Source organism: Lolium perenne, chromosome 7 (genome assembly GCF_019359855.2).
Source record: "Lolium perenne isolate Kyuss_39 chromosome 7, Kyuss_2.0, whole genome shotgun sequence".
Lineage (NCBI taxonomy): Eukaryota > Viridiplantae > Streptophyta > Magnoliopsida > Poales > Poaceae > Lolium > Lolium perenne.
In genome coordinates this window covers 294,617,090-294,629,174 of record NC_067250.2, presented here as the reverse complement: position 1 = coordinate 294,629,174, position 12,085 = coordinate 294,617,090, and the positions used below count along the sequence as shown (strand labels likewise).

General features: G+C 44.0%; 1 protein-coding gene across 1 annotated transcript in view; it reads right to left on the bottom strand.

Moving 5' to 3' along the window:
- LOC127312187 (uncharacterized) overlaps window positions 1–9,814 on the bottom strand; it is a 34,419-nt gene extending 24,605 nt beyond the window's left edge. The window contains exons 1-2 of the mRNA XM_051342646.2: window positions 9,448–9,814; window positions 8,666–8,793 (exon numbers count right to left, since the gene is read on the bottom strand). Coding sequence (XP_051198606.1) covers window positions 8,666–8,793; window positions 9,448–9,559 — 240 coding nt within the window. The 5' untranslated portion in view covers window positions 9,560–9,814. The remainder of the gene's footprint in view (window positions 1–8,665; window positions 8,794–9,447) is intronic.
- Between the last annotated feature and the right edge of the window lie 2,271 nt (window positions 9,815–12,085).

Below are 12,085 nucleotides of genomic sequence, written 5' to 3'. Positions count from 1 at the left end.
GTGCTGCTGGAGGAAAGTAGCAGCGCGCCGCCGGAGGAAAGTAGCAGCCGCCGCCGCTGGGCGCTCGTAGCAGCGCCGCCGGAGCAAAGTAGCAGCGCCGCTGGGCGCTTGTAGCAGCGGCGCCGGGCGCTTGTAGGAGCGTCGCCCACCGCCGATAGAATCACCGCTTGCAGCGCCGCCCGGCTCCGTTGACAACACGTCAGCACCCACCGTACTCGATGACAGGGGACAACCGGCGCCGCCGTCGCAGAAGCCTGGCTGCACCTCGCATCCGCCGTACTCGATGACAGCGGACAACCGCGGTGCCGCCGTCGCAGCAGCATGTCCGCAACTCGCCTCCACCGTCGCCCATGGTAGCACCACCAGCCGCACACAGCCGCGGCACAGAACGAACCGGCGGCGAATCTCGTTGGGTTTCCCTCATCCGGGAGCAAGGGAGGGGAAAGTGAAGGAGGTGCAGGGCCCCCGCGGCGCGAGGCTCGAAGGTGGCGGAGCTAGGAGAGCGGCGGCGGTAGCAGAGCTCTCCTCGCGCGGATTCGAGCCGGCGATCCCTACAGCAAACGGCAAAAATCGAGCGCGCGGGGGAGAGTTTATGGCTGTATCCATGGCTGAAGAAATAAAGGAGAGATGCGTGGATGAGAAAGCTTCCAATGGATAGCGGTGTGGTGGGCCCCCCACCGCTCGCTGCCTCCCATGCGTAGGGACACGCGTCGTCCAGCGAAAGCGGAGGATCGCTAAGAAGGGATCCCCCGGGGGAACCGGAGTGTTTTCCTTCGGCTTTTGATTGGAGCGTGCGCAGCGACGGAGGCGGCGCACCTTCCAGGTACCACCACTCTGCACGCCCCGTCGCTCTCACCGCCGGTACCGTAAAACATCATGGGAGCGTCACGGGCGAATACGGCTGGTCGCTGGGTTCATATCACGACTTTTCCACTCGCGTGACGGTCACACAGAGGTGATACAGTATGTTCTTCCTAGTACACCCGAGACGTGGTGACGATGACGTGGGGCAGCGCAATACAAGGTGCTCAACTGTGGGGAGTAGTACAGGCGCGCGCCTAGTACTATGGTTGGTACAAGCGCGTGATGGGTCAATGGCCAACGGGGGTGTAGTAAGGTGCGCGTCGCTGTCTGTAATATCCCAGTATTTGGGGTTACAAAAATAAAGAAAACAGATGTGTGCATTGCATTCATGCATAGAAAATTCGGGGAATTTTCGCGCTTTAAAGTAAAATAGTCACAGTAACTGAAGTTTCACTTGACCTTGATGGAATTGAAGTAGCTCGTCAAGTCAAGCGCTATAAACCTCAATGTGACTTTGTTAAAACCTTGTTTTGGGTAGAGATGATTGGATCTAAGGGGTTAGATCAAATGGAATTAATAATCAACACAACCACACTTTACTCAATGATCAATTGTTTGATCTTATTAAAGATCATAATATGGTATTACTTGCCATAACATAGGAACATATATTCAATGGTAAATCAAGTAACAATAAAATGAAGAAATCATTCTTGACTTATCTTTTCCATGTCTTAAACTAATCCTTGGTCCTACCATGAACCTCATGGTATCCATTCCACTTTACTCTTGGAAACAAGACAAGGAGATGAACCCTAGGAATATATATTCTTCTCTATTACATATTATTATACATCAGAACTAGATAAGTGAGAGTTCTATGAGAAGCAATGACAAACCTTGAGTTAAACCTTGGATATACATCCTTATACTCAACTCATCATCTTTAAGAGGAATCCTAGGATTTTATTCAAGACATTCCCTAGAGAGAGAACCCATTCATGTTAAACCTAGATGTTGATGATCACATCATTCTCTATGGAACTTAACCTTAGGTTAGTATTAAAGACCTTCCCAAATGAGAGAGACCAATCATACTAATCCTAGCTTTACCTATTTAAGAATAAAGGACAACCATTGAATTAGAGTATTAGGAGTACACCATAAACCCTAGAATAACTATTCCTATAAGAGGGAACTCAAGCTATGGTGTTACGCGGGGATTAGCTTGGGGATGCTTGATACGTCTCAAACGTATCTATAATTTCTTATGTTCCATGCTATTTTTATGATGATACTCACATGTTTTATACACAATATATGTCATTATTATGCATTTTCCGGCACTAACCTATTAACGAGATGCCGAAGAGCCAGTTGCTGTTTTCTGCTGTTTTTGGTTTCAGAAATCCTACAAAGGAAATATTCTCGGAATTGGACGAAATCAACGCCCAGGGGTTTATTTTTCCATGAAGCTTCCAGAAGACCGAGGGAGAAACGAAGTGGGGCCACGGGGCGACGCCACACTAGGGCGGCGCGGCCAGGCTTGGGCCCGCGCGGCCCTAGCGTGTGGGGCCCCCGTGACTCCTCCGACTCCGCCCTTCCGCCTACTTAAAGCCTTCGTCGTGAAACCCTCTGTACCGAGAGCCACGATACGGAAAACCTTACTGTGACGCCGCCGCCGCCGCTAATCTCATCTCGGGGGATTCAGGAGATCGCCTCCGGCACCCTGCCGGAGAGGGGAATCATCTCCCGGAGGACTCTTCATCGCCATGATCGCCTCCGGATCGATGTGTGAGTAGTTCACCCTTGGACTATGGGTCCATAGCAGTAGCTAGATGATCGTCTTCTCCTCATTGTGCTATCATGTTAGATCTTGTGAGCTGCCTATCATGATCAAGATCGTCTATTTTGTAATCCTACATGTTGTGTTTGTTGGGATCCGATGAATATTGAATACTATGTCAAGTTGATTATCAATCTATCATATGAGTTGTTTATGTTCTTGCATGCTCTCCGTTCATATGACTTGTAACTCCAAGAGGGAGTATTTATACTCGATAGTGGGTTCATGCCTCCATTAAATCTGGGACAGTGACAGAAAGTTCTAAGGTTGTGGATGTGTTGTTGCCACTAGGGATAAAACATCGATGCTTTGTCTAAGGATATTTGTGTTGATTACATTACGCACCATACTTAATGCAATTGTCTGTTGCTTGCAACTTAATACCGGAAGGGGTTCCGATGATAATCTGAAAGTGGACTTTTTAGGCATAGATGCATGCTGGATAGCGGTCTATGTACTTTGTCGTAATGCCCTGATTAAATCTCATAGTACTCATCATGATATATGTATGTGCATTGTTATGCCTTCTTTATTTGTCAATTGCCCAACTGTAATTCGTTCACCCAACATGCTATTTATCTTATGGGAGAGACACCACTAGTGAACTGTGGACCCCGGTCCATTCTTTACATCTGAAATACAATCTACTGCAATTGTTCTTTACTGTTCTTCGCAAACAAACATCATCTTCCACACTATACGGTTAATCCTTTGTTTTCAGCAAGCCGGTGAGATTGACAACCTCACTGTTACGTTGGGACAAAGTACTTTGATTGTGTTATGCAGGTTCCACATTGGCGCCGGAATCCCTGGTGTTGCGCCGCACTACACTTCGCCGCCGTCAACCTTCAACATGCTTCTTGGCTCCTACTGGTTCGATAAACCTTGATTTCATACTGAGGGAAAACTTGCTTCTATACGCATCACACCTTCCTCTTGGTGTTCCCAACGGACGTGTGTTAATTGCACGCATCAAGCACTTTTTTTGGCGCCGTTGCCGGGGACCTGAAGAAAAGTTACACCACAAAGATTTTTATCTCCCACGCCAACTGCACGCCAGCAGCACTTTTTCTGGCGCCGTTTCCGGGGATATCAAGACACGCTGCAAGGGGAGTCTTCCACATCCAATTTCTTTACTTTGTTTTTGTCTTGCTTTACTTTATTTTATTTACTGCTTTGTTTGCTTCCTACATCAAAAATACAAAAAAAAAATAGTTGCTAGTTTTACTTTATTTACTGTCTTGTTTGCGTTCTTGATGTCTACGGGTGCTTCTATTCTTGTAGACAGTGTTGGGCCTCCAAGAGTAGAGGTTTGTAGAACAGCAGCAAGTTTCCCTTAAGTGGATCACCCAAGGTTTATCGAACTCAGGGAGGAAGAGGTCAAAGATATCCCTCTCATGCAACCTTGCAACCACAAAGCAAGAAGCCTCTTGTGTCCCCAACACACCTAATAGGTGCTCTAGTTCGGCGAAGAGATAGTGAAATACAAGTGGTATGAATAAATATGAGCAGTAGTACGGCGCCAGAAAAGTGCTTGCTGGCGTGCAGTTGATGGTAGTAATATTGCAGGAAGTAAACATGCAGTAGAACAGTAAACAAGCAGCGATAGCAGTATTTAGGAGCAAGGCCTAGGGATCATACTTTCACTAGTGGACACTCTCAACATTGATCACATAACAGAATAAATAGATAGATGCTAGACTCTACACCCTCTTGTTGGATGATGAACACCACTAACTGTGTAGGATTACACGAACCCTCAATGTCGGAGTTAACAAGCTCCACAATATTCAATGTTCATATTTAGATAACCTTAGAGTGCATGACAGATCAACATAACCAAACCAAGTACTAACATAGCATGCACACTGTCACCTTCACACTACGAAAGGAGGAATAGATCACATCAATACTATCATAGCAATAATTAACTTCATAATCTACAAGAGATCACAATCATAGCCTACGCCAAGTACTACACGATGCACACACTGTCACCATTACACCGTGCAGGAGGAATAAACTACTTTAATAACATCACTAGAGTAGCACACAGATAAATTGTGATACAAAACACATTGCAATCATAAAGAGATATAAATAAGCACTTCACTATGCCATTCATAACAGCGAATAAGTATTCTGTGAAATATAGCCTAAGAGACCCACACGGTGCACACACTGTCACCTTTACACACGTGGGACAAGGAGTCTCTGGAGATCACATAAGTAAAACCCACTTGACTAGCATAATGACATCTAGATTACAAGCATCATCATATGAATCTCAATCATGTAAGGCAGCTCATGAGATTATTGTATTGAAGTACATAGGAGAGAGATGAACCACATAGCTACCGGTCTGACCCGAACCTCGATGGAGAACTACTCCCTCCTCACGGGAGACAGCAGCGTTGATGACGATGGCGGTGGTGTTGATGGAGAAGCCTTCCGGGGGCACTTCCGTCCGGCGGCGTGCGGAACAGAGACTCTGTCCCCCGGATCTTGGCTTCGCGATGGCGGCGGCTCGGAAGGTTTTCTCCGGTTTCGTCGAACGTCCTAGGGTTTTCGCGACGGAGACCTTAAGTAGGCGGAAGGGCAGGTCGGGGGCCACACGAGGGCCCACACGACAAAGCCGGCGCGGCCAAGGCCCGAGCCGCGCCGCCGGTGTCCGGCCACCTCGTGGCCCCACTTCGTAAGTCCTCCGGTCTTCCGGAAGCTTCGTGTAAAAATAGGCCCCCTGGCGTGGATTTCGTCCACTTCCGAGAATATTTCCTTACTAGGATTTACGAAACCAAAAACAGCAGAAACAGAATCGGCACTTCGGCATCTCATCAATAGGTTAGTTCCGAAAAACGCATAATAATGACATATAATGTGTATAAAACATGTAGGTATCATCAATAAAGTAGCATGGAACATAAGAAATTATCGATACGTCGGAGACGTATCAGCATCCCCAAGCTTAGTTCCTGCTCGTCCCGAGCAGGTAAACGCTAACAAAGATAATTTCTGGAGTGACATGCCATCATAATAGGATTAGTGTGTGACAGTTGCCTTCTCAATTGTTCTAACAATTGTTGCAGCCGCACTAGTTGCACTCCGGACAATCCATCACAACTAGACAATTCACAATCAATCTCGAAGCAATGCAAACAGATAAATTACACAACAAAATAATGTATGCATGCTCCAAATTATTTTAAATTAAAAAATACATTTCTATGCAATTTGTGTATTCAATAGGTGTCTCAGTTAGGGGTTTTAATTCAAACAGGAAAGTTATACATAAAGTAGTTTCATAAATATTATAAACATGTACTACTTCATAGACAATTTCACTAGTTTCCATTTGACGTTGGAATCGAATTAAAATCATTTACCAAATTTAAAATATATTGAAAATACTAAAACAATATTTATAGTTTGAAAATATGTAAGTTTTGTAAAAATACAAACCAACAGTACCACGATGTTCTTCTTATTTTTTTTGAATCCAATGGTATATCATTTGTTAAATTCCGAGTTATGAAACAGTTGTTTTGAATTTTACAAGATTCTTATATTTGGAGAAACGAAAAATCGAGTTATTAGAGAAACCTCGCCACGTGGCGTTTTGCGATTGGCCGATACCTTTTTGCGCGGATAAGCTGCCGTCAGATTAAAGGGCAAACGTGCAATCCAGATTGAATTTGTAAAATTCATAACAATTGTTTTGTAGCTTCGAATTTAATTAATGATATACAGTTGAATTCATAAAAATGAGAAGCATCGTGGCACTGGAAGTTTGTATTTTTACAAAACTTACAGATTTTCAAATTATAAATAGTGTGTAGTATTTTCAATGTATTTTTAAATTTGGTAAATAATTTTAATTTGATTCCAATGCCAAATGAAAACCATTGAAATTCTCTATGCAGCAATACCTGTTTATCATATTTATGAAAATATTTTATGTATAAGTTTGTTGTTTGCATTAAAACCCTATTTAAGACACCTATTGAATACACAAATTGCGTATAAATGTATTTTCGAATCTAAAATTATTTCCAAAGCATGCATGCATACATTATTTTGTTGTGTAATTTCATTGCTTTGAGATTGACTGTGACTTGTCTGGTTGCGATAGATTGCCCGGAGTGCAACGAGTGCGACTGCAACGATTGTTTGAACAATTAAGAAGGCATTAGTCACACACTGTCCTATTTCTGTCCTATTATTTTTCTACGCCCAATTTGTTAATTTCAATAACTATGTATGTGTAGAAATTGTTTCAAAAATATATTGGTATGCCAAGAAATCTATCTAGGATAGCCATATGAATTTTATGACATGATTTTTTTGTCACCACCGTATTGTAGAGTGCTTAGCCTTGCTATTTTAAATAGGTGGTTTCGGAATTCATGATGTGTTATGTGATACTGGAAAATCATTGCCTTGATGTAATAAAATAATTTAAGATAATGAATCATCTGGGTGCAAATGGCTTTGCTTGGTTTATGTTGAGTGGTTACACCAGAGTCATGTCTATGGCGGTCATGTGTATCACACTTGTGGATGGCCACCGAGAAATAAAGAGATTTGACAGGTTTTATTTTGGTAGCCTCTAGTAAAACCACATGTCATATGGGCTCTGTCTTGACTAAGTTATAGGACCATGGCAGTCGTGTATCAACAGGTAGTGAATTGTAGGTTGGGTATGATACGAAGCGCGGTTCATGGTTCTATTTTCCAAAGATCTCGTCTTAGCCTTTACCCGACCATTTAAGCAAATTAACCATCATGGTAGAAGGGGCTGGCCAAATCATGTGGGAAAAGTGTACATACTCTGGAGAGTGTTAAACTAAGTATTTAGCCGTGTCCCCGGTTATGAACATTATGAGCAACTAGTCTGAAACTATTTGGATAATCCCATTATTCCAATTTCTTAATAAAAACTTTATGGGTAACAATGGGTTGCTACTGTGATGATAGTTAGTAAGTTTTTTAAGAATTAAAATTGTTTTAGAAGTAGGAGAGACAAATTTTGCTTATGCCAAATAAGCACGTCATTGTTAGGCGCCATTTACATATCCACCAAAATTGACATTTGCTAATACAATTCAAAATGTATTGACCATGGCTGCAACCCTACAGTTGCAGGTTACTCTGAGGACGAGTGAGACACCGTTTTAGGTCACGAGCTTATACTCAGCATGTTCGCATGTGGTGTGATGGATGTTCTTTGTTTTATTTATTTCCGTTTTGAACTGCTTTATTTGAGTTAGCTTCAAGTTATGCAAGTCGAAATAATTATAATTTGTATCATACGTTGTAATAAAGATGCATTTGCTATTCTTTTTATTCATCGAACTGTGTGTGCTAGCAAATGATCCTAGGGACTAGCACTGCATGCACAGAGATCCAATCCTAACCGGGTTGAATTGCTACATCTGTGGCCTAGTGATACTTGTAGGCACAAGGTTCTTGTGTTGAGGTCATTGGTTCAGGAATTAGGTCCTCAGTTGGGAGAGAACTCACCAGTCTGGCTAGAACCACGGGTGGTGGTCTAGGCAGCCTGGGTTCGAATCTCACCTCCTTAATAAAAGTAGTGTCTAGTTCCTCCTAGACACTCATTCATTCAGAAACTCAGTTCGGCATTCTTTTGTACTCCCTCTTGTTTCATAAAACTTGTCTAAGATTTGAAAAATTTGGATGTATCTACATACTAGATAGTGTCTACATACATCTAGATTTTGATAAATCTAAGACAACTTTCGTAAGACGGAGGGAGTACATAATATACATTGTTTCTCCTAACCATTCTAACTTTTGTTTGATTTGTATAAGTCTAAGGCTAACTTACACAAACAACTTAGCCTCCTAATGGGTCACCTTGTCAATTAATTGGGCTCCAATTAGAAACAACAAACAAACTCAATATTTCATCAAATCCTGAGCACAATGTTCATTCAGAATTGAGGCAAGAATCAAACGTGAGAAGAACCATGCATAACCAAATATGTAAACTGGTACCTTTATGTGGGGTGGAAAGAAGGCAGTGAATTCAGAAATATCAGTGATAATATCTTCAAGATGCTGACCGAGGACGCCAATGCACAAATTGACCAATTTCCCAGGCCTGGCCTTCTTCACGGGAGAATCTGAATTAGTTCAAATTTTCAAATTACCATTTTGTAGAAAACACGCAACACCACATCATCTAAGAAAACACTCAGTTTTTCTAATCAACATGCCACTGGATGAAGGTGAACAACAGTTAACTAATCCCACCGCCAAAGCAACTAGCTGGAACTTCCAGATGTATGCGTCCTACTAATAGCAACAGTGGAGTCATGCAGTGCTCAGAACTTTAAACGCCCCTTTTAGATATCATCGATGGAACAATCAGAGTGAAGCTTTAACCGAATCAACTACACCTTCCATGAGAACAATGACTGCATCTGTTTTACCATCTCAGAAAGTTCGCAGTTTCTTTCTCCTACCCAGGATGAACAAGTGAGTAACACAAGATTTTCATATTTTAGAAAGTTACAACCTACTACAAGGTACACTGCCAGAAACACTGCATCTCCAGAAACAGAGTGCACACACTTTGAACGCCAAGCTGCGATACAGGCATGCAGCCATGGCTGACAACGTAAAAGAACAAGTGAAATTCTGAGATGAGTAACTTATCTCCAATTGTCCATACCATACAATTCTCAAAAGAATTGTCCACACCATACGAATTACGAGGAAGAGGAACAGAAATCCCATAGCATGGGAATTAATGGGGATAGAAACGGAGAGCTTACAGAAGGACGCCGCTGGTCCTGGCGGTATACTCGTGGGCTTCCGGCGCGGCGCGACCTGGATACCGCTGAAGGACGCCGCGAGCTCCGCGACCACCGACTTGCCCTTCTCCATCAAGGGGCGGATCGAGGTAGCCGGGGCGGAGGCGACGCGGGACCGCGGCCGCGGGGCAGCGACGGCGCGCCGATCGTGGGGAGAACCCGATAGAGAGAATAGGCCGGCCGGCGCGAGGGGGAGCGGTGGTGGTGGTGGAGAGGAAGCCGGCGGGGCGGGGCGCGGCGGGGGATCGGGAGGTAGCCGACTAGGGATAATACCGACATAGGGCCATGGCCCCCGGGGAAGATTTGACTGGTTTTCCCTGCCCGTTCCCAGCAAGGAGTCTCAAGCAGAGCGTTTGGTCGCGAACAGGTGGGCCCGCAGCCACACTGAGGCCTTGTTTACCTCTCTGGTATTTTTCTTTCCAATGGGTATGGAGATGGGAGGGGATTTGGTGTTCACCCAATCCCCTCAAATACCCTTCCAAAAAATACACTACTATGATGGAGAGTTTTTGATTTAGGCAAAAAATATGGGGATGGGAGGGGATATCTCAGGATTATGTCGTTCAAAACCGGAGAAGTAAACGGACTAGTGGGGATTTTCCGGGATACGAAATAATCCCCTCCCATCTCCATAAGTACCTTAGAAGTAAACAAGGCCTGACCGGTATCGGGTTGTGCCGGTGACCAATGTTGAAGATTCTTCAAAACAAATTAGACCACTGTAATGTAAGGTTGTGAGAGCATCTCCAATGGCAGCACCGAAAACTCTTCTACGTTCTAACAGATCTTTCATTGATCTATTTATTGGCCAAAAATGTTCGATATTTCGAAGGCCCCTGCCAACATTCGGGGTTGGCTCGGGGTGTTCGGACTCCCTCCACCATCCTCTCTATCGGACCCGACTCCAATCCTTTGTAGAACCGCTATGCTCATTTCGACGCCGCATCCATCACCACCATGTCCTGCAACGCCGCTGGTCGACCAGCCACAACTCCCTGCCGATGTTTTCGACACCTTTTGGCCACATGCGAGGTCGAGCGTGATGGATCCCAGTGCATGCCGCCGTGGAGCTCATCCTTTTCATCGGCCACAATTCATCAATGGTGCATGTGTCTACCTCAGTTCTCTCACATGCAAGGTGATTGGTCATTTGACAAAACAAGGTTGTAGGTAAATTTTATTTGCAAATTTCTTATTATCAATTCAATGGATTGCTTTATTATTTGATTGTTGTATTGAAAAAAGGGATAAAGAAGCCAAATAGCTGAAAAACGATAGTTTGCCAGATTCTGGAAACTTAGAAACTAGCTTGCAAGGACTCGTAGTCTACAGATAGCGACAATGAGTACTTCTACCATGAATATATGGATACATCGTCAGATGAAGAAGCCAATGATGGGGAGAGCCTAATGGTTGCCACGGATCTTCTATGTTTGGATGAGCAGTAAAGTGGATTGACATATGGCTGGTGAAGGCCGATGGTAAAAGGGCTATGGGAGTATGGGTCATGTTTTCCTCTACAATGACTACTTCAAACTCAACCATCCTCTGTTAAAAAAAAAAGCTCAACCATCCAACTTATGATTTGGACAATAAGGAAAACAGATCCTTGGCTATCTGCATCTGTAATGCCGTTAGAACAATGCGTCGTTGCAGATCTTTGATGTAATTGATACCTTCGCGATATTAATATATACTCTATATCGAGGAAAAGAGTGACATCAGTCTTCTGTTACGGTAGTCATGTCAATTTTTTTGCTTAATTAGAGAAAAAAGAATGAAGAAAGTGCAATTCTGTTTTTTACTAAAGAATGATCCCTCAAAAACAAGAGAAAACTAATTTTCCATTTTAACATGTGTATTATGTTCGCAACACAAATTATTATCATTAATTACTAAAGATAACAATAAGAAATATTTACTGTCTTCTCTAGTGACGTGGACCGGTGAAAGAAGGCAAGCTTCCTCTACCATTGTAGATGACCATTTACCATTGTACATACCCTGAGGCGTGACAAAATAAAGTACTCTACCCTGCTATTCACAACAGATCCATCTTGTTTGCAAAAGTTACCCGGACACTTGATTTGATAGAACTAGATTTACTAGTGCTGTGTTTGGATGCATAGAAAGTTGGCATGGAATTGAATTGGAGTAAGATTCTAAATCTGAGATGGAAATGAATTGGCTTCAAATTCAATTATGTTGTTTGGATGTCTTTGAATTTTGCTGTTGAAATTAAAGGATGTAACTAATTCCAAATCCTGTTTGGATGTACATACTATGGAAATTGATATTGTGTTGAACTTGGGATGAATCTGGGCCAGAGCATCGAGGACGACCACCTGCCGGCGAGCGCACTGGTCGAAGCTGCTAGGAGGGCCGCATGCCGGCAAGCGTGCTGGCCGGAGCGCAGCGCCCATCTGGCGGCGAGCGCGGAGGCCATATTCCGACGAGCGCGACGAGGGAGGGCCGCCTCCCGGCGAGCGCGCGGGCGGAACGTCGAGGAGGGTGACCTGCCGGCAAGCGCGGCGGGGCGGAGCGGAGCGTCGACGAGGGACACCTGCGGGCGAGCGTGGTGGGGCGGAGCGTCGAGGAG